The sequence below is a fragment of the Nuphar pumila genome, chromosome 16, assembly GCF_984573655.1.
Source record: "Nuphar pumila chromosome 16, dmNupPumi1.hap1.1, whole genome shotgun sequence".
Classification (NCBI taxonomy): domain Eukaryota; kingdom Viridiplantae; phylum Streptophyta; class Magnoliopsida; order Nymphaeales; family Nymphaeaceae; genus Nuphar; species Nuphar pumila.
In genome coordinates, this window is record NC_143264.1 from 4,118,468 (window position 1) to 4,142,609 (window position 24,142).

A 24,142-nucleotide genomic window follows, 5' to 3' on the forward strand; every position below is an offset into this window, starting at 1 on the left:
AACCTGGGCTCCGGTTGCGTGTGTGCCTATCTATGTCACGCCATTTTGGTGGTGTCTCTCGGGTGACACAAGCAAACACGCCCGGACATGCGGACACGGACACTGGCACATACATATAATATTTTATTATTTTTAATATTCTAAAGTTTTATTTCAATAAAAATGCATACAATAAGATATAAAAATCAGTTTTTTTTTTATTAAAAATTTTCGTGTCCTCGTTTCCGATGTTTCAAAAAAAAAATCGAACTTACGAGTCGCAACCCACGTGATATCCACGTGTCTTTGTGACATAGCCGCGAATCAATAAAGACCGAAAAGCAAATCGTATCCTTCCCCGGCAATTTGCGGGAAGAGAAAATACCCAAAACGTCCTTCCGCACGTTGATGCCTCTCCCGCCCGCCCTTCCCTTTGCCTTCTTTCTTCTTCTTATTCATTTTTCTTCTTCCTTCTTCTCCATTGTTCCTTCGATCGTTCTTCTTCAAATGGAAGCTTCTAGAAACGTTAATCCTTCGATGAGATCTCGCCTTCTTTCTCGGGAGGACGCCCGGTCGCTTCTCGACTCCGTTGAAGTTTTTCTCTTCGACTGTGACGGTGAGAAACATTAGTTTTTTTGGTGTGCATTTGAAATCTCTTTTTTCTTTTTCTTTTTTTATTTCGATTGGAGAATCATTAGATTTCTATTTGGAAATGGACCGAAAACCATAACGATTTCTTTGCGATTCATTTTTTCTTTTAGAAAGAGACGATTACAATGATGATCATGATTTCTTTGCTTTCTTGAATCGATCTTTTGTTTTTTTAATTCCGATAGTTTCAGAAATACGTTCATCTTATGCGTTCACGTGTCCGTCTGAGTTCTTTGCATTTGAATCTCCCCTTTATATGAGATTTCGGAAAGAAAATGAAAACAGGATGATGACCATCATGATCATGACCATGATTTTCTCTTAGTTGATAAAATTACATGATTTTGATCAGGATATTCCGGTTTCCTGCAATTACAAAGAGAATTTACTGTTTCATTCGTTCATCCTCTCAATCTGAGGTTGAAGAATACAAAATTCAAGTATTTTCGGTGTTTAAGAGATCTGGTGTTGAGGTTTTGCTGTTGCTATATTTTCTTTAATGATCAGAACTCTTTTCTTCCCATTTTCAGCAGAGAAATTCGAATTGTTCTTGTCTGTCTAATATTGATTCTAATAAGTTGATGATTCAGGAGCTTGATTTGCTTGGGGTTTTCGCAGGGGTTATTTGGAAAGGTGACAAACTTATTGAAGGCGTTGCACAAACCATAGAGATGCTTAGATCGATGGTAACGGATTAATGTGTTCTCTGAGTTACTTTTCTGTTTCGTCTTTTTTCTTTTTCTTTTCCCCTCTACTTAGAAATCTGTACTGGGACTTTGTATCTGATTGAGAAATTTGAGGAGAGAATCGATCAAGAGAGGTACTCTAGAAACTGTGAAAGGATTGTATTTGCATCCTTGCTCGTGTACATTTATCAAATCAATCAAATGCAAGAGTTGGTTGATAAGTAGTACAGTTAACACTGTAGCAGAGACTGTTAAATCCTGAGAACAGTTTGTTCTTTACTGTTTGTTTATCAGATTTTGAAAGTCTGTTGCCTTGTGTCTGGTTCATTATGTGACAACATTGAACAGCACCTGATTTCTCTGAGCAAATATAAGTACTGCTTGCGCAGGATCCATAGGAATGATACAGATACTGTTCAAATTTGGTTTGTATGCCAAGTACAAAATGAGTGCCTTTCTGTTGTCATCTTCATGATTTTTGGAGGAATATGCATCTCAAATACTTGGAGAATGAAATATATTTAGATTGTAGGAATAACTTCATTTCTAGGAGTTGCTCTCCATCAGCTGCTACTCTTATTCATGACTTCTCAAATTCATGGCAATAAGCTCTTTCAGAAGTAATATTCTATGCTTATCTGAAGATAAAATATTATGCATTTTATTGTTCAAATGCATGACCTAAATTTTTTCATCAACTTGCACAAGAATGGGTTGCACACATCATTCTCTTAACCCTGTGTTAGTTGGTTTAAAGGAAATTAAGACTTATATGTTGTTTGTGCTTAGTAATTTGAGATAACATGGTGATACCGATTTTACAGAATTGATTTCTCCACCTTGAATCCAATTTGATAGGAAAAAAAGTTGGTATTTGTGACAAACAACTCTAGAAAATCAAGACGGCAATATGCAAAAAAGTTTGAAACAGTTGGCCTTGCAGTGGGTGAGGTAATTTGTTGTCTTTTTCCTGTCAAGTGCTCTATTGAAAATTTTCACTCTAACAAGACCAGATTGATGTTGTATTTTGCTTTTTTCAGGAGGAGATTTTCTCTTCATCCTTTGCTGCATCTGTTTTCTTGAAATCTATAAATTTCCCCAAGGAGAAAAAGGTCTACCTTTTATCTTCTTTTTAGAATCTCTTTCCAATTATTTGCAAACTTATTAACTCTTGTAAGTAGGATTGGATAAACTCAGTTTTGATCCTTGAGTTATTCAGGAAACAGCTTAACATGAAATTGTTGCATTAGGTTTAATGCGTATTTTTCATTAAAACTGTAAAACATCAGAGACTCGAGAGTATAATAAATTGACATACTTGGGGCAGCATCAATTTGTGGACCTGATGTTGTATCCAAATCCCATAGAGTGGCCAAGCCTCCATCATGCAGAGGTTTGGAGATGGACGATAGCACATGATTTTGGAGATCAGAGATGGAGGGCAGTGCATTTTACATATTAAACTAATTAGAAGAAGTGCTAATCTTGAGCTTGGACACAAGGTAAAGAAAATGTGTCAACAAAGCATAGTCAGTACTCTCAATGCCAAATATATTCATCAATCTCATATTTGCAGAGGTGGCTTTCATATCTAGGAAGGCCAACTGCTTCAATCAACTTTTTGATATAAGTTGTTTGGATAAAAGATAGCATTAAACAATAATATCGTGACCGCAACTCTTCCTCCAGTGTGTTCTGTTCCTGGAGATCCTACTATGACTAAGGAGTTCGAGTATTCGGTATTTAACATTCTATTTGCTGTGAGAAGCAAGACGTACACAAACTTTGGTGTTTAGCCACGTACAATCTACTAAGTTTTCTGGATCTCAATGCTCCCAACCCATCCTGGATATGGTATCCATTCCTTTTGCATGTGCATAACCAAAGATAATTGTCTTTCAATCATAAGAATTGGTTCTGCATCTTTTTATACTGAAAAGGAAAAACATAGTGTATTGACCTTAATAAATGATCTTGGTTCAAAAGATTTTTTTATGCTTCATGTTGGATCCACAAATGAGTGTATATAATTACTACTCTTTTGTATTGGGCAAATTTTATTGTGGTCACGCTTTTATTAATGCCATAACAGAGGTAAACTTGAGAAAAATACATTTTTCCTTTGTGTTCTGCAGGTTTACGTTGTTGGTGAGACAGGCATATCTGAAGAATTGGAACTCATTGGATTAACATGTCTTGGTGGCCCGGTATGCTTCAAACCTTTTGAAACTCAGTTTTCAACTAAGTTATAGGGCTTGTTTGGTAATGCCTCATGAGATACCCACTCTCATGCAAATAAGAAAATGCATCTCATTAGTAGTGCTAAAAAAACATCAGAAAATGAGTAGCGAGATGTTAAAATGTATTGTGCAAGATTTTATATATATATATATATATTGGGTTATGTAATTTGAGAATATGACCAGGGGTATTTTGGTAATTTCACACATGTAATAGGGACTGTCCACTATGGACAATTTAGTCTTTTTATTGTTTTACTTTTTTAATGTCTTTTTTATTTAATGTAAGGGCACCATGGTCATCATAACCGTAGAGTCATTGGGCTAGCTCCCAATGACTGTTGGGAGCTCCCCAAGGCCACGGCTACTTGTATATATAAAGGGCTTTCACCCTCATTTGGTTCAATGCTTGTTCTAAGCATTTTGGAATAATAATTTTATTTTTATATTTGTGTTCTTGCTCTCTTTTGAGAGGTTATGTGTTAGCCGACCCCAATTGTTTGGGATGAAGGCGTTGTTGTTGTTGTTGTTGTAAGTGGCTTTTGTATGAATGTGCACATTTGTAGCCCCTTTGTGGTATTGTGTTTCTGCACTTGTTTCGTTACATGATATCAGATCTAGAAGATCTTGAAGGCGTGTGGATTAAAAAACAGGTGTTGAAACCTCAGAACGTGTGAAGAAGCTTATGGTGTATCTATATCAAGTTGGGACATCTCCTCTTCTTCTTGTCTCTCTATCTTTCTTTCTTTTTCCTCTTCTTATCCACTATAGCTGATAAATAAATTGTAACGGTTGTTCTTATCAAATTTGATGGAAAAAACTATAATATGTAGGCTATGTCACATGGGTGCGGGTACAGGTACAGGTGCGGCACGAGTGCGGAGCAATTTCAAAAATTTTGGACACGAGGACACAGTTATATATATATATATATATATATATATATAAGATTGTAAATTTTGAAGCAAAAATAAAAAAGTAATTCTATTGAAGTAACAACACAAACTTACCAAAATATAACCACATAAAGAATCTTGTGAGTGTGATAACAACAAAACTTATCATAAATGGACAAAAATAGACTCGGTCAAAGTTGACCGAGTCCAAAATGTGGACGGACTCGGCCCCGGTGCATTGACCGAGTTCGACACTTAGTTGACCGTGTCCGCCCCGTGTCCGAAGCAGCACCCGTGTCCGCACCCGTGTCGGGGCGTGTCGACGCGGGTGCGTCGACCTTTTAGCCGAGTCCGTGTGACTTAGCATGTAGGTTGTAGCGGTAAAAAGAATTCTCATAGACAAAGATATATGGCAATTTGTTGATGGTTCCGCATTAGAACCACAACCAATTCTCACAAAAATGGTTGTTGAAGCCGATGATAAATTTAACGGGTAGAGCCTTAAGGGAGTTGAAAGAGAAAAGACTATGCTTGAATACAAAAAAAACCTATAAGGATTAGGAAGTGGGTCATGCCAAGGTTCTTTCCCTCTTTATGGGTAATATGCATGAGTAGCCATGCTTCGATAGTCTTGAATTTGAAAGAATCGATGAAGCTTGAGAATATGTTAGACAAACCTATACCCAAAATGATGTTGCTCACAAGTGGGATTTTAAAGACAAAATACATAGTTGCAAATAAGGTGATAAAATAGTGAGGAAATACTATAGTACCCTCAAAAGACTTTGGGATCAATTGGTTAAGCTTGAGCATATATGGGAGACACCTAATGATGCTCTAGAATGAAAAAAAAAATACAAGCATGAGGAACAATTATTCTAATTTTTTAGAGGTCTTAGACCCAAATTTGAACAAGTTTGGGTCAATATCATTCATAAGGAAAAACATCTTCCCTTGCATGAAGTCTTGGCTCAAGTGTGTATGGAGGAGACAAGTCCGATTCTAAGGAGATCAAGGATAATGTTTTGGTTGTTTCAAGATCGGGTATCAATACAAATGTTTACAAACCACCACATTTTTCAAAACCTTATTATGAGAGACCTAGATATGATTACAACAAGAAAAAAAATAATATGTTATATTTGTGGAGAACCGAGACACATCAAACCATATTGTCCCAAGTTTAAGGGAAGAGAAGACAAAAAGGTGGCATTCGTGAGAACGTTTCACGAAGAAAGAAGTGGAACTAATGAAGATTCAAAATCCATTAGAACCATGTTCTCTCAAATCATGACGGCTCTTCATCTACTAATCAAGAACTCTTCCTCTCTTTCAGGAGCCGCAATCTCTACATCTTTATCTCTCGATAAGGTTTCTTAGCTTTTAGATTCCGGAACCTCATTTCATATGACTCCACATATTTCTTTGCTTTCTGAACGTTTCACTGATTCAACACAAAATAAATTTTTTTACTACTAATGGGTCCTCTCTTAATATAAAAGGTATTGAGAATTTCAAAAGTACTTCAAAATTTTCTATTCCAAAGTTAGGTTTGTCCCCAAATTAAATTTAAACATTTTCTCTATTTCTCAAATTACCGATCATGGGTGTAGTGTTTTATTCTCATCTAAGCAATGTTGAGTGCAAGATCTCCAGCTCGAGAAGTAGATTGGGGAAGGACATAGAAAAGTTGATCTCTACTACATGGATCATTTTTTTCTTCCAACAAACAATTTTTTTATAATGCTCAAAATGTAGACATAGTTTTGTGGCATCAAAGATTAGGACATTTTAGTTTATCAAGGTTATCTCATGTATCACATTTGAACAAATTTTGTAATGAAAAATTCCATTGTGAGGGTTGGGTTCTTGGAAAAATGAAATCTCTTTCCTTTCCCAAAAGGACATTTTTTTCTTCTAAACCGTTTGAATTAATGTACTCGGATGTATGGGGACCTTTCCCTATCTTATCTAAAGGTAGTTACTCTTATTATGTGATATTTGTTGATGATTATGCTAGATTTTCTTGGATACACTTTCTTAGGCACAAGTATGAAGTTTTTTTAAATTTTAAAAAATATCATAGCCTTATCAAAAATAAATTTAAGATTGAAATTTCTATCTTCTGCTCTGACTCTGGGGGAGAGTTTATGTCAAATGGTTTCAAAACTTATTTTGAAAACAATGAGATTTTACACCAAAGATTATGTGCTTATAGACTTCAACAAAATGGATTAGTTGAAAGAAAACATAGGCACATAATTGAGACCACTAGAACTCTTTTAATTTCAAAAAATGTTCCAAAACATTTTTGGACTGAAGCTTGTTTGACTGTTGTGTATCTTATTAACAAACTTTCATCATCTAAGCTTCAAAGTATTTCTCCTTATGATTTTTTTTTTTAAAACCTCTCTTGATTATCTTAGATTAAGACTTTTTTGGATATAAGTGTTTTGTTCTCACTAATAAAAATGGTGAACTCTCTCCTAAAGCTATACCGTGTGTATTCTTTGGATACAGTGAAACTCAAAAAGGATTCTGATGTTTGATTTAGAAAATGACAAACTTTATATCTCAATGAATATTTATTTGTTGGAAAATAAAAGTTTCTTTCAAAATGTGCCTAAGAAAAATTTTGAGTATTGTTTCTTGAGTTATTACCTCGAAGTAATGATGCCTCTTTATTTGAGAATGTTAGTAATGAAGAGCCTTAACTCAATCTTTAGGAGGGTGAGAATATTGAATCAGAAAGACCTAGTGTAATTCAATATAGGAGACGTGAAAATGATAGACAACCAAGTGTTCTAGAAAGTTATTCCACCCAATGTTGTTAAAAACGTGTCTCGCCTTGAGGCGAGGCCCTTTGTGCCTTGAGGCGCATATGTGTAGAGCAGAAGACCTTGAGGCGTGTGCCTCATAGGCCTTAAGGCATGCACCTCGAGGCAAGGCACACCTCAAGATAAGGTGCATACTTCAAACTCATTGGGTCAAACGAGTCAAAGCCCCTATTTGACCCAAATCCAACTTATAAAAAAAAAATAAAAGGGGAGGCCCGATGGTTAGGGCACTCCCCCTCTGTCTCTATGAAAGAAGAAGACGAAGACGAAGATGAAGACAAAGAAGCCGAAGAAGGTGAAGAAGAAGAGGTATGTAACCCCTCCTCTCCTCTCTTCTCCTCCCGTTTTTTTCTCCTTCTTTCGTTTTTCTCTATCTTCTCTTATTTCTTCTTCCATTCTTCTTCGGTTCATCTGCTTCTTCTTCCTCTCTTTTTTCTTCTTTTTCTTGTTCTCTTCTTCTTCTTGCGTTGTCCTCCTTTTGTGTCTCTTCCTCCTCCTTTTGTTTTTTTCGTTCTTCTCCTTCTTCCAGTCTTCTTCTTCTATGTCTTTTGTTCTTCTTCTTTCATCATTCTTTTTCTTCCTTCTTTATTTTCTTCTTTCCCTCTTCTTCTTCCATCATTCTTTTTCTTCTTTATTTTCTTCTTTCCCGCCTCTTCTTGTTCTTCTTCTTTTTCGTAAAAATGATTGGATTTTTTTTGCAATTAATTAACTGTATATAAAAAATTTATGTGCCAAATTTGTTATTTTGTTTATATAAAAATCATACATGTGAAATTGCTACTTTCAGTTTGTGTAATTATTTGCAAATATGCATGTTATTGTCTCTTAGATCATGGAAATTAAAAAAAAATGTTAAATGAAAATGTTTATTTTTTTGTTTGTGAGACTAGTGTAGATATAGATTAGTATGTGTGATTTTAGTAGTTTGATAGAGCTAATTTTTCAAATAAGCATACATGAAAAATTAGCTTAATGTCTATTTAGAACTTTAGATGAATTTGTGTGCATTATATAATGATGTTGAGGAATTTGATTGTTAGTGATTTCATTAAATTTTCATTGAATGCTCATATTTTATTTCTTGGATACTTACATAGATCAAGTTGTTGTGTTAATATTACTTTTTTAATCTCATATTTTTTAGTATTTATTTGGGATTTTCTATTTCTTATTGGTTGTTGATTCATCAATAAAGTATTTTATTTATTTATTTGTATTTATATATTTTTTAAAAGTTTTTTTAAGTTTTTTTTTTTAAATTAGAGGCTTATACTTTACGCCTTGAGGCTTATGCCTCGCTTCGGTTTTTAGTGGAGCGCTTCGCTATGCCTCAACGCTTTTCACAACATTGATTCCACCTTAGAACCCCAATAACTAGAAGGAGTTAGAAGATTAGATCGGACCTCTAGACTTCCTAATATATTTATTTCATATGAATCATTTTCTCCACAATAGAGCTTTTCTAGCTAAGATTTTGTCCTATTTTGGACTTGTCACATATAAACATGCAAAGAAATATCCCGAATGGATAAAAGTTATGAATGAATAACTAGGAGCACTCGAAAAATCTAAGACTTGAGAAATATTTGATTTGCCTAGGGATAAGAAAACCATAGGTTGTAAATGGGTTTATAAAGTTAAAACTAAGAGTGATGAGATCCTAAAAAGGTACAAGACTGGGTTAGTTGCCAAGGGTTGCTCACAAGAATACGAAATAGACTATGATAAAACATTTGCATATATAGCTAGGTTGACTACAGTTAGAACTCTCATAGTTGTTGTTAAAGGTTGGGCTATGTACCAAATCGATGTAAAAAATGCTTTTTTAAATGAGGATTTAAAAGGTTTATATGGATACACCTCCTGGATATGAAGCTCCTTCTGGTAAGGTGTTTCAATTGAGAAAGACTCTTTATGGTTTAAAATAGGCACCTAAAGCTTGGTATGATCATTTTAGTTTTGTTATGCTCAAACTTGGTTTTAAATCTTGCTATACTGAAACTGCCATGCTTACTAAGAAATCTGATACAGAGATTGTAATTCTCCTTCTTTATGTTGATGACATGATCATCACAAGTGAAGTGAATGTATTCTTAAAAAATATTTTGAAATGAATGGTCTTGGATTTCTTAGATTTTTTCTAGGAATCAGGGTTGTTTATTCTCCTAGAAGATACTTTCTCAAACCAAATTTGTTAATGATATCATTAAGAGGTAAGGAATTACTGACGAAAAAATGGTGGACGCTCCTAAAGTTATTAATGCCAAAATGAAGATTAATGATGAGATACCTCTGGATGATCTTACTTTGTATTGCCAAATAATTGACACCTTAACTTATTTAACTATTACTAGGTCTTATATTGTGCATGTGGTTCATACTGCTAGCCAATTTCAACATTCTTCCACTACAATTTACATGAGTTGTTACGAGGATTGTTAGATATTTACAAACCTCTACCTCTAGAGGTCTTTTGATATCCTCCTCCTCTTCTCTTGAACGGATTGCTTATTTTGACTAAGATTAGGGAGGAGATTCAAATGATTGATGTTCAAATACTGGCTTTTGTGTATTTTTAGGTGATTCTCTAGTGTCGTGGAAGTGCAAAAAATAACAGAAAGTATCATTATCATCCACTGAAGTTGAGTACTGTGCAATGGCTACTACAACATAAAAGATTGTTTGGTTTCGAAGACTACTTGAAGATACGAGTGTTCATTTACAAACACCCTCCAGACTATGTTATAACAATAAGAGTGCAATATACATAGCTGACAATTATACATTTCATGAGGGAACCAAGCTTATAGAAATGGATTATCACTATGTGTGTGAAGAATTCCTCAAAAAGACCATCATATTACCATGTCACTTTTGAGTATCAACTGACAAACTTTTTTACCAAGGCGCTTCCATCATCTCAATTTCATTTTCTTCTTGACAAAGTTTCAGTCATCACACCATAAGTTTGAGGGGAGGTGTTAAAAACTAAATAAATAAATAAATAAATAAATAAATAAATAAATATATATATATATATATATATATATATGGTTATGTAATTTGGGTATATGATTAGAGGTATTTTGGTCATTTCATACATGTAATAGGAACTGTCCACTAGGGAGTTTAGTCTTTTTATCGTTTTATTTTTTTATGTTTTTGTATTTAATATAAGGGCACTATGGTCATCATAACCATAGAGTCGACGGCCGTTGGGAGCTCCCAACGACCTATGTTACCGGGACACGGCAAAACAGGTCATGTACCTGTGTCGACACGGCCTGACACGCGCATGGGTACCGGGTGCGGCATAGGTACGTGGGCCTATGGGTTGGGTCAAGTCCAACAAAGACCAACCCAAAACCCACACTCTTGTTTTTTTTTCCTGTCAAACCTACCCCTTCCCACCTGAGAGAGAGAGAACCTGTTTGGATGTTGATTTGGCTGAGAATCTCCCAATCTCCACCTTCTTCGTCGCCTTCTTCTTCTTCTTATCGTTCTCCTTCGTGGAGAGAGAGAGAGAGAGAGAGAGAGAGAGAGAGAGAGAGAGAGAGAGAGAGAGAGAGAGAGAGAGAGAGAGAGAGAGAGAGAGAGGTTACGAGTTACCCTCTCCCTTTATATAAAAACTTTTCATTCCCCTTCATCTTTTTTTGAAAATTATATACATATTCCTTGTTTTTTAAATTTTCATTCCCCTCCTTTTTTCGAAAATTACACATATGCCATGCTATCTAATTTAATTTTTACTTTTAATAGCATCCATTTAATTTTTAATTTTTATTATATGACCTTAATATGGATCCACATATATAGCCGTGTCCCTGTACCCTCATTTTTTGAAATTGTCGTGTCGTACCCTCTGTACCCGTACCCAGGTGACATAGCCAACTGACTTTTGGGAGCTCCCCAAGGCCATGGCTACTTGTATATATTAGAGGGCTTTCACCCTCATTTGGTTCAATGCTTGTTCTAAGCATTTTGGAATAATAATTTTATTTTTATATTTGTGTTCTTGCTCTCTTTTGATGGGTTATGTGTTAGCCCTTAGTGGCTCTTTTGTATTTGACCCATAAGTAGCTTTTGTATTTGTGAATGTGCACATTTGTAGTCCCTTTGTGGCATTGTGTTTGTGCACTTGTTGTTTCGTTACACAAGAAACCAACTCATTTGCAATGGCAAATGTAAATAATTTTCTCATTGATGTAAGAATCAGAATTGCAAGGGGCCTCTTGTGATTCTGATTCATATGGCTCCAAATCAAATTTGATTTGGAGTCGCACATGGTCCAGCAAATCAAATGTACCCTTAGATTTGTGACTTACAATTGAACAATGAGCTTTCTGATTGCATTTCCTGTAGTTATTTGTTCTTGATTATTTAATAGTGCTGTTTTGACTTTCTCTAATCAAGTTAAACTATGTCAATGGTAGTGAAATTACACAACACAAACTCCATGATGGTCTGCTAATTGCTTATGTGCTCTAATTCCTGAGGAACAATCAACAATATGAGTCTGGAGTTTATGGAAGCAAAGGCCATATTTTTGTTCATATATTGCTTGCTGCCCACACTTATCCTTCTGTTTTAATATTTTTGGTCAACAAGTGTCCTAGCGATGCAAGATTTATAAATTTCTGTAAGATTTTTGTGACTCTGTAACTCAATTCATTAACGGTCTTCATAGGAAAAGGTGAAAAAGGAACTGACTTCTTTGTCGTCCTTAGCTTTATTCCAACTTAAGTGCAACATCTTCTCATTCTTAACATTTTCTATCTAATATACCTAGTTGTAAGTTGACTTACATGATTACATCTTTATTATGCTGGTAGATGTGGTATATGTTATATTCAATAGTAAGCTTGTTGGCTTAAATCATCCATAAAATAATTTTTGACTATTCACACTTCAGATCAGGGAATTTGTGAATAGTGGTTGTAATCTGTCTAAATTTGATTCATACAGGCTAAAGCTTTGTTGATATTCCTAGTCATATAACTTTATGTCTAGCTAATATCATGTTTTCCTACCATAATCTTTGGCATTGTAAAAATATTTGTTCCTTTTATGTAGCCATATGGTGATAATGAGTTTTTGAACAGTTGATAAGGTGAGAGCACGAGAGGCGAGAGCGGATCGTATGAAACGTTGGGTGACATTAGCAATGTCACCCAGCAGCCAGAACCATTAATCCCGTCCTGGTTGGGTCCTGCTTGAACTGAGCTACAGTAGAGGGGGCGAGATTAACAGTTCTTGCGGCTGGGAGCGTTTCATAAGATCCAGTCTCGTGAGAGCACAAGGCATGTACTGCACCCTTCCACAAATTAGCTGTTGCATGCATGTTTTGCTTAGGTGGTTCTCATTGTAAATTGTGACTTGATATTGCCTTAGGAAGATGGCAACAAAAGGATAGAGCTCAAATCAAACTTGTTCATCGATCATGATAAGAGTGTATGTCTAAAATCCTCCTTTTACCTTTTCTTCTTGTTCTTTACTTTCATACAGTTACTGAGGAGTTTGTAATACATTCTAGAAGATTTTACCACCATCATTCCCATAATAATCGATTTGATTGATACTTGGCAATTCCTTTCCCCAGGTTGGAGCGGTTATTGTTGGGCTTGACCAGTACATTAATTACTACAAAATACAGTAAGAGATTTCCCTTTTTCTTTTCTCCAATTTTTATTTAACATTTGCTAAGATATTCACCATAAATGATAAGTTCCTGGTAACTGAGACATAAAAACCACTTATTTGTTAGCATTTTGCAGAAAAACAAATGGTCTATGTGCTTGATAAGATAATGATGAAACCTTGCTGATCAATCAAAACAAGTCTATGAAACTGGACTTGCAAACTCCTCTGTGAAGGTCTGACGCTGAACTAACCACTGAACCAGGTAGGCGGTAGGGACTCCGGTCAGACGACAGTCGTCTGGATATTAGACGACAGGCTCTGTTCATGGTGGAGGAGCCTGTCAACAAACCAGGCAACACTGGGGAGGCCGGACGGCAGTGTCGGGACTGTCGTTTTGCCGGGTGGACCACAGGCTCTGGTCCGAACTCAGAAAACAGGGCAGAACGACAGACGACGGGTCGTCTGCTGGCAGGGTGGTTGCTGCATGACAGAGCCGACAGTCTATAGCAGCGAAGTCTGGTGGGTGTGGGACCTCCAGACGGTCCACTAGTCTGCAAGGCTTGCAGACGACAGGTAAGGAGGGGATGACACTTTTGGGAGTGTCGTTCTCTGGTCGGATGACGGTGACCAGTCATTCATTTTTTGACGTCTAGCCCTGTGACAACGGACTCTGGTGAGTGTGGAACCAACAGACGGTCCACTAGTCTGCGGAGCTTGCAGATGATAAGTGTGCTAGTTAGACGATGGTGGTTTGGGACTGAGACGACAAGGTGGTAGACAAAGGTAAAGGGCTGGACTGCAGTTCCTTTCTTGATGACAGTGACTGGACGATAGAGCTAGTATGTCATCCGTGTGAGATTTCTCTTCAGAACCTGCCTTGTGAGAAAGAGAAAGCAAAGAGAATGAGGGCTGCGGCTGTCCTAAAACATGTATTAATAGTATTTGGTTATACAATATGGGTCCAGGTCTGGTATAATATCCAGACCCAGAATACAATGTATACTATACACAACATGGACACGAGTCTGGTATAATGTCCAGACCCAAAAATAAAATGAACTATACTTTTCACCCCCCTCAAGTTGATCATGGTCTTGAACCATGAACAACTTGTTTTTAAGCATCCAAAAACGATCTTTTGTCAAGCCCTTTATAAATATGTCTGCAACTTGTTCTTCAGTATTAACAAATTTAGGCTCGATCTTCTTTTCTTCAGCCTTTTGTCTTACAAAATGTTGGTCGATCACAATATGCTTAGCACGACTGTGATGTACTGGATTGAATGACATGTTGAGAGCACTTTGATTGTCACACAGCAAGGTAGAACGAGAAATCGTTTCTCCTACTTCGGTTAGTAAATGCCTGACCCATGTGACTTCGGCAGTAGCAGCAGCCATGGATCTATACTCAGCCTCAGTGCTTGATCTAGCGACAAACTTTTGTTTTCTACTACTCCAAGAGATTAAGTTTCTTTCAATAAAGACACAATATCCTGATGTAGACCTTCGTTCATCAGGGTCCCCTGCCCACTCTACATCATAATATACAGTAAGTTCACGCACATCCTTGTCAAACGAATGTGGAGAGTATATCAACCCATCTCCAATGGTCCCTTTCAGATATCTGAGTATCCTCTTAACCGCCTCCATATGGCCAGTACGTGGCGCATGCATAAACTGAGATACTTGATTGACTGAATAAACAATATTGGGTCGAGTGAATGTGAGATACATTAACATCCCTATTGGACTGCAATACCTGGTGGGATCATTACACAGATCTCCATCATAAGCACTTAGTTTTTGGTGGAGCACACTTGGAGTTCCTAGAAGCTTGCAATCTTTCATACCTGCCTTGCTGAGAACATCTATCATATACTTGTGCTGAGTGAGAGTCAAGCCATGAGTCTGGCTGTCGACTTCTACACCAAGAAAATAGCGCAAGGCACCAAGATCTTTCATTTTGAACCTCTGACCCAATAGGTTTTTTACTTGTTGGATATGATCTTCAGAGTTTCCTGTGATGACAATATCATCAACATAAATTAATAATAGGGTGGTCACATTCTGACTTCTAAAAATGAACAATGAGTGATCCAGTAGCGAGCGTGAAAATCCATGCTTTTGAATCTCAAGTGAAAAGCTGTCAAACCAAGAACGAGATGCTTGTTTTAGGCCATAGATAGTTCTTTTTAGCCTGCACACATGTGTTTTACAATTTTGCTCGGGATATCCAGGGGGTTGTTCCATGTAGACTTCCTCCTTCAAATCCCCATGCAAGAATACATTTTTTACATCAAGTTGACTTAGCTTCCATCCATGTTCAACAACCAAAGAAAGGATGATTAGAATCGTTCCCATTCTCACCACTGGGCTGAAGGTCTCATCATAGTCTTGCCCTGCTTCTTGGGTGAACCCTTTTGCCACCAGTCTTGCCTTGTATCGTTCAATGATTCCATCTGGTTTATACTTTATTTTGTAGACCCATTTGCATTCGACAACGTTTTTGTCAGGTGGTCTAGGGACAATTTCCCAAGTTCCACATTCATGTAAAGCCTACATTTTATCATTCATGGCTTCTACCCGTTTGGTAGAAGTGGCTGCCTGATAGTACATGATAGGTTCATCTTCCTTATTAAGGGCAGTTAAGAAAAGCTGAAAATCCAAGGAGAAGTTGTTATAGCTGACCCACCTATCAATAGGATGTCGCATGCGATTCGATCTTCTGACCTCGAGAGTATGAGATGAAGTAGGTGCAGCTATTGGGGGGCGATTTAAAGGGCCGGACGCTGTCGTTCTTTGTCTAGTTTAGGAAATGCCCTTGTATCTGCCCGGTACCGATGATGGTACTTCTTTCCCATTCTGTGCTCCCGATGTGCCAATAGTCTCAAACATTTCTCCATCCTGCTGCACACAATCTGGAGCACAAACTTCATCAGAACTAGCAAAAAGTTCTGAATTCATCCAAGGATAATAAACTTCGGTTGTGGTAGAGGACATATCCGTTGTCCCGACTTGGTGATCAAAATTTTGTTCATCAAAGACAACATTTCTTGATATTCTAATACGTCTGTTGGCGGGATCAGAACACCTATATCCTTTGTAGTCATCTGCATATCCCACAAATCTACATTTCTGAGCCTTGTCCTGAAACTTGTTCCTCAGGGACCGATCAATGTGCACATAACAAACACATTCGATGACACGTAAATCATGATAACTAGGATGAACTCCAAAAAGACAGTAATGAGGAGACTTATTTTCCAAAACAACCATAGGCAATCTATTTATCACATGTATGGCAGAATGAAAGGCCTCTGTCCATAGATTAATGGGACGATTACTGTCATGGAGCATACTCATGGCACTTTCGACGATATGCCTGTGTTTTCGCTCAGCAATCTCATTTTGTTGAGGTGTGTGGACAGAACACCCTTCTTCCTATCCCATTATTTTGAAGAAAAGAAATAAAGTCACTAGATGAGAACTCCCCACCTCCATCACATTGGAAGAATTGGATGGACTCAGAGAATTGATTTTTTACTAAAGAAAGGAAGTTTTGAAACAAAAGGAAAACTTTCGACTTATTCTTCATGAAATATATCCAGGTATATCGAGAGTAGCTATCAACAAAAATTAAGTAGTATCTGCTTCCAAATCCAGAGACAACCGGGGTAGGTCCCCATACATCAGAACATATTATCTCAAAAGGCTTTGAAACTCTCTTATTAACAGAATGAAAATGCAATACATGACTTTTGCATAAAAGACAACTAGAACACTTCTGACTTTTCTCATCCACATTGAGACTTTCTTTTGGAATGAGATTATTAGAAACAAGTTTCTCAATAAAATGACTCCCACAATGTCCTAACCGACTGTGCCATAGGTAAGGCTTATTACATTCAGAAATACTAAAAACATTTGCTGGAGGGAAATAATAGGACTCTAATGAAGACTTCGAATCCAGATGAGGAGGGCGGATGGGGTGACATGGAGCTTCTTGGAAGACGTATATATTGCCTTGTCTCTTTCCTTCAACGAATGTTTCCCTCGTGCGAAGGTCCTTGACCTGCACAGAGAAGGGAGTGAATTCGACTGAAGCATGATTATCATCAACAAGTTTAGAAACAGAGACTATTTTTCTTGATATTTGGAGCATGCAGAACATCAGAAAGTTCAAGAGTAGAATGTGACATGGGAATGACAGATTTTCCAATATGAGAAACAGAATGGTAGGATCCTTTTCCAGTGACAATCTTACTTTTGCCAAAATAAGGAATAAGTTTAGAAAGTTTACCTGCATCGCCAGTCACGTGAGTTGTTGCCCCTGAGTCGACGAACCAAGTTCCTTGATCATTCTGCTTTAAATTCAATTCTGACAAGGCGGATATCAACAGATCTCTAAGCTCTCCACTGTCTCTGATGTTATTGGACTTTCTTTTTGGTTCGGATTGTGGAGTCTTTCCTTTATTTTCAGGATTGTGCCAACAATTCGCCTTAATATGCTCCCTTTTGTTACAAAGAAAGCAAGTGGGGATAGATTTTTGTCCCTGAGCATGGATCGACATATTTGGAGTGGGAAGCAATCCACGTCCTCCGTGTCCATTTCGCCCTTGTCCCCCTCGCCCCCTTCCTCGACCATAAGTCACCCCTGTGGCAAAAACTTCTTGAGAATTTGTATGAACGTGGGTTTCTTCAGCAAATCCCTTCAGAGTCATTTCATACTGAATCAATTTAGCTCGCAACTCATCAAAAGTAGGAAGAGCAGGCAGACACAGTAGTGAAGCGACGATCATATTATAGTTGGATCCCAATCCACTCAGAGTTTGTTGCACCATATCACTGTCACTCACTGCACATCCTATAACTGCAAGTTGATCTGTGATAATCTTCATCTTGTTTAGATATTCCATGATGGTCATGGAGTCCTTTTTCAGTATCTAAAATTCCCTCTTGAGGAAAACCATCCTCGCCTGTGAGACTTGTGAATACGTCTGAACCAATCTCTCCCAGAGTTGCAGAGCTGTACAATTGTCAGGAATTGCAACAAGAACCTCTTGAGACAAGGTAGATGTGATGTATGCAACTACTGATTGGTCTTTCCTTTCCCAGTTGAGATATTTTGCATTTTTGACATACACAATTGAACTTGTCCCTTTATCATCTTTCTCTTCTCTCGTAACAAATTCTAGCGGGACTGGAGTGGTTTAATCCAGGTGACCTAAGAGACCTTGGCTCCTTATAAAAGGAATGATTTGTCTTTTCCAAATCAAGAAGTTTGAGGTGATTAGCTTTTCGGAAACAAGCTGATTGAGAAAACTCGAAGAAAGACTCAATTGAGAAGAATGAGAATCCATGAAAGAAACGAAGAGAAGAAAAACTTAAGTGCTCAGTCCATTTCCCGAGAAGAGTGCTGGTTACCTGTTTTTTTTTTTTTTAAGAAACAGTCGATCGGAGACTGTCAGATCCAAAAAAAAAGAAAAAGAATCAGGTCAGAATTTTCCTTTCCTAGGTTTGAGATTGATGCAATAAGGATGATCCACACGCTGACTGACTGTGGTTTAGGCAAAACGTAGATGAATACGATGTGGGCAAATGGATAGAAATAGGATCAGATTAAGACTTCTGTCAAAAAAAAAAAAAACAACAAAAGAAGAATGCCCCAGACGAAGAAGGAGAATGCGCAGAAGGGAAGCGATCCAGATCTGGTGCAAAGGCACGATCATATCTGGATATACCAAGAGAAGGGGAAGAATCAAATATTGGAAAATATTCGAATTTATTTCCAATACCAGACGATCAGACCAAGGAGTTCAACTTTGGGGATTCACGTGAAATAGGAGGGTTATGTGATTTTTTTTTTATACTTAAGGGATTCATGTTAGACGTGATGGTATTGGACTTCACGTGAGCCGTGAATCCACCAGAAATGAGACACAGGAAACGAGTTTGGTCGAACCCCCTTTTTTTTGGGAGGAACGAAAGTGAAGAAGAGGAACGAAAGTGAAGAAGACGAGAGAGAAGAAGACGAGAGAAGTAAGAAATCGAAACTTTCTGGTTCTGGTCGTACCTTTTTTGGAAGCCCCTTCGAACCCCAGTTATGACTCTGATACCATGTGAGATTTCTCTTTAGAACCTGCCTTGTGAGAAAGAGAAAGCAAAGAGAATGAGGGTTGCGGCTGTCACGATTTCAATAATGAAATCGTGACCTAAAACATGTATCAATAGTATTTGGTTATACAATATGGGTCTGGGTCTGGTATAATATCCAGACCCAGAATATAATGTATACTATACACAACATGGACACGGGTCTGGTATAATGTCCAGACCCAAAAATAAAATGAACCGTACTTTTTCAATCCGATCCAAAGAAAACACATGAAAACTGGGTTTTGGGCTCTCTATGACCCAAAATCGTTTGTTAATGCAGTTCTAACTACATAAACTGAAAAACACAAGGTCCCACCTGTTAAAATATGTGTACTCGTACACATATATGTTGAAATATAATCCTTAAATGTACATATATATATTTATATATATATAAAGATACGTATACATATATATATGTATACGTATCTCTATTTATATATATATATAAATATATATATTTTATCTTCCTAAAATACCCTCAAGGGTATTCTTGTAATTTGTCATTTTACGCATATTCCAATTGGAATATGCATTGTAATATTTTCTTTAATTTTCTGTTTTTATTTTTTGATTTTCGTATTCGTACCATATTGGGGGCCTCCCAATAGAGACGTTGTGTGACCGTTGGGGGCTCCCCAACGTCTCCTTTGGGAGCCCCCAAGGTGGTCCCTTTTGTGCTTATAAATAGGGGCTTGCCCCTTTGTATTCTTCACTCCTTGGAGGAGCTTATGCTCCATTGTATAGGGTTTTTTACCCTCTTTTTCCTTTTTCTTCAATAATATTCAACTTATGACTTTAAGTCATATTTATCCCTTTTATGGGTTTATGTATTAGCACATGATGTGCTTGTGTTGTTCCCTTGAGTGGGTATATTCGCACTTTATGTGCATATGTATGGGTTCATTATCGAACCTAAAGTATTCAAAGCCACTTTCTAACATGGTATCAAAGCAAGGTTACGATGGGGTTGTCCTTTGATGCAACGGAAAGCGTGTTGATCAAGAAATGGTGAAGTATTCATTGTCCTTCTCTTTTTCTTAGGTTTTTGGTATGTATCTCTTTTCTTAACATATTATGCATTATGAAACTATTTTCTTGCATATGTAGTGCTTATAATAGTTGAATCACTTCTTTTCACATTTTGCATGTTCAAAAATTTTAAAATATCTCCTTTTAAATTTAGTAAACTTGTTTGCTATTCAAATATATAATTCTTGTTTATATGTTTATCGATTACTCATCATATATAAATAGTAATTTATGTTTTTTTTAAAAATTGTCTTCAATTATGTGGGATTTATGATGTTTACATAAGTATTTCATGATTGACCTATAAATTAACTTTTAAAAATTATATATGATTTCTTGATTAATGATCTTTGTTTAAAAACTCTTTTCTCTCATATAAAGTCTAATTTGTTTTGAGTTCCTCTCTTGTTTATGGATTTTAGTGCATTTTTTTTTTGAAAATCTTGATATAATTCTTGTATAAGAATCTCTCACATCTAAATCTTTGTTATGAATCCTAAGTAGTTCTTGTTAATGATAACTATTTATGAGAACTCCTAAAGATGTTTCAATGTTTTTGGTTTATTTAAAAGATTTTTGAAAAATTGTTTGTGATAAATAGGTTGTTCGAACCATTGTAAAAGATCTTTTAAAAGAATTTCCCACACTATATAGAATGCATAGTGTGTCTATTGCATCCTTTGGTATAAAAGATTTCATTTATTTTTTATTTTTCTTCTAATGATGCAACTTTATAAACGTATTTGTTTGTATTTTTCACATAAGGTTTCAAAAACCTCTTGATTGTATCTCTAAGGATGCCTACATTGGCCATAATATGGTCTTCTTTGTGACCGTTGGGAGCTCCCCAACGACTCCTTTGGGGAGCCCCCCTCTTGCACTTCTTCTTTCTTGTATAAATAGGGGTGTTCCCCCTTTGTATTTACTAAGCTTGAGAGTCTCAAGCATTTTGTTCTTTCTATAAAATACATGCCATAGTGCATGTTTATTATTTTTACGCTTTTGCGTACTTTGTTCAAAGTGTTGTGAGAGTGCCTTCGTGCACATCTTTTCTAAAGTATTTGTGCTCGTATGCGTATTGTCTATTCATAGACATTTTCACATGGTACTATCTTTTCAATAAAGAGATGTTTTTATTGCCTTCTTTAGGGCTTGTGTTTGTTTTTTTAATGGACTTGTAAGATTGTTTCTTTTATCATTCCGCAATATCTTGGTACATGTTGTCCTAAATTTGCACATTTAAGATTATTGCCATTTTACATCTTGGTATACGTATAATTGCAAATTATAAAGGTTTGATTTGTTTCTTGGATTATTCCAATTCCTTTCTCACACATGACATAGCTTAAATATTTCATGTTGTGTTTATTAAAGTCTTGTTTTTTATAATGATCATAATTTCGTATATATGCAACATTATTGTTATATGGCATATTGTTTTGATTAATTATGTTGGACCTTTGAATCGACCCTCTTTGTAAAATCACATATTTGGAAAATGTTTTCCCTAAGAGTTCATTGCCTTTTTATGGCATTTTATCTTCTATCCATCACATGTTATATGATGCATCAATCCTTTTTTATGGCCTTATTATTATATTAGAGATGGTTGTTGAGGTGAGTTATGGGCACCTTGTGTTATGTCATTTTAGATTGTCCACTTACCATATTATAGATGGTGTTTGAGGTGAGTTATGGGCACCTTGGGACTCTAGAATGATTTGGTATATGATCTTTAATTATGAGTGTGTCACTCGTTTGTTTTTGGCCATTGATTTTATGGATGCTCTTATTTATATATAAATGTGATGTATATATGATGTTTGAAACCTTAAATGTTTTAAGGTATATTAAAATCATGGTTTTTGGGATTATTACCCAACCTTTTATTGTTTATAAATCTTATCAGTGCATTTGCACAGTTGTGTTTTGTGCACAAGTATTCTTGGTGTGTGTATATTCACACATTTATTCCAAAATATTGTTGTTATGGGTATTCTTTTTGAAGAATATTGTTCTATTGATTCAAGGTTTTATTTATATGTTTGTCATTACAAGTTTTATTGCCTCAAAAGTCTTCTCCTTTTATAACTCTTATCTAAGTGTTATCATATGTAGACAAGAATTTTATTACACCTTTGTGTGTTGGTAGCCCTTTGTTGGCTTTGTTTCTCTTGGTCTAGTAGCTAAACACACTTGTCTTGAGTGTTATCATATGTAGACAAGGCACGTTGATGTTAAAATATTATGTCTCTTTTAACTGTAAACTGAAATACCCATCAGGGGTATTTCAGTCCTTTTACTCAATAGGTGTCAGCCACCCTAATGGGCTAAGATTTTTACTTTTTCTTTTTTTATTTACTTTTGCTTTTTACACTTTTTTTCTTTTTGACTGTTGTGAAAGGGACAACTCCATATAGCTGTTGGAGCTGCCCCAACAGTCACAAATGTGACCGTTGGGTGCAGCTCCAACAGTCATATTGAGCTGCACCTGTGGCTTCTTTTTGCATTATAAATAGGCCTTAGTGGCCCTTGTAAACATATGCTTTTTTGTGAGTGCATATGCAATAACAATGCTTTTGTAAAGCCCCTCTTGGGAACTTATGAATTGGAGTTCATTTTGTTTCATGCTTTTGTGCATGTGTATCCGTGCCTTCGTGCACGTGTGAGTGTTCTCCTTTGTGCCTTTGTGCACTCTTTGTATTTCTTGTATTGTGGTGTTACACACAATCTCTTTTTGTAGAGATTTTCACATGGTATCAGAGCAAGGTTGTTTGGAGAAAGAAATTGGTGTGATTCTTCTCAATATCAAGTGCCTCGAAAAACGTGCCTTCAACTTTTTGGTGATTGGAGTGGAGGCTCTTCTTCATTCAATATTTTAGAAGATTACTACAACAAGAAAGATTTAAAATCTTATTGTGGTACGTATTTTTTTCTTTCTTCTTTCCTCTCTAATGGGTGAGAAAGACTCCCATTTTTCTCTTGGTTTCAAGCTAAATGGCTCAAATTATCACGTGTGGGCCGGAAACATGGAAGCTCACATCAAAGGGAAAGGGCTTTGGGGTTACATTCAAGGCTCGATTCCGGAACCCGAGCCTAAAATTACTTTGGTTAAAGAAGGGGAAATCAAAATCCTTGAGGGAGATGAAAGAACTAATGCTCTTGAGGAATATAGTAGGAAACATGAGGAATGGGAAATGAAGAATTTCAAGATCTTGTCTTGGATTTTCTCTTCCGTTGAGACAAGGATTAATGCCAACATTATAAAGTTTAAAAAGGCTTCTCAAGCGTGGGAGTATCTTGAGAAGATGTATACTTCTAGGGACTTGTCCCATAAGTATTATCTTCAAAAGAGAGCGTTAACTCTTGTTCAAGGTGATATGTCTATAAGAGAGTATTTTGCGGAACTCTCTTCAATTTGGGATGAGCTTGCCATGCTTGAACCCAAGTGGAGTGGAGAAGCCATAGAGCTTCGTCATAAGCAATTAGAAGAAGACCGATTCTTCAATTTTTTGAATGGGCTAAGGCCCGAGTTTGAGCAAATAAGATCTTCTCTCCTATCCTCTTTTACCTCTCCTTCTCTTGAAGATGTCTTAACTAAATTAAGTGGAGAGGAAACCCGTATGGGCATTAGCAAGCAAAATCCTAGTGTGCTTGCAATGTCCACAAATCAAGAAGAATGTGATGGTGTTAATGCCGTTTCTAGAGCCGGTAACAATTTAAGAACATACAGACCTCCTCATTTTAAGAATCAAAATCAAGGTAATCAAGGAGGAAGAAGAGATTATAGCAAAATCTCGTGTCACTTTTGCAAAGAACCGGGTCATATCAAACCGGTTTGCCCAAAATGGAAGAAACTTCTAGCAATGACAACTACATCTCAACCATCCAAAGAGGAATCTTCAAAAGAAGCTCTATCTCTCAATCAAATTGTGGAGGCTCTTCAACCTCTTCTAAAGGGAGCTATTTCCGGTGCCGCCGTATCCACCTCTTCTCCTCCAGGTAATACTTCTTGGCTCTTAGATT

The 24,142-nt window shown here is 36.6% G+C and overlaps 1 protein-coding gene across 1 annotated transcript in view; it reads left to right on the top strand.

The window, feature by feature from the left end:
* The first annotated feature begins 487 nt into the window (after nucleotides 1-487).
* The window catches only part of LOC149812716 (phosphoglycolate phosphatase 1A, chloroplastic-like), a 37,171-nt gene continuing 13,516 nt past the window's right edge, over nucleotides 488-24,142 (top strand). The window contains exons 1-7 of the mRNA XM_089990687.1: nucleotides 488-595; nucleotides 1,249-1,316; nucleotides 2,175-2,267; nucleotides 2,357-2,428; nucleotides 3,452-3,523; nucleotides 12,681-12,740; nucleotides 12,889-12,941. Of these exons, the coding sequence (XP_089846813.1) occupies nucleotides 517-595; nucleotides 1,249-1,316; nucleotides 2,175-2,267; nucleotides 2,357-2,428; nucleotides 3,452-3,523; nucleotides 12,681-12,740; nucleotides 12,889-12,941 (497 nt within the window). The 5' untranslated portion in view covers nucleotides 488-516. The remainder of the gene's footprint in view (nucleotides 596-1,248; nucleotides 1,317-2,174; nucleotides 2,268-2,356; nucleotides 2,429-3,451; nucleotides 3,524-12,680; nucleotides 12,741-12,888; nucleotides 12,942-24,142) is intronic.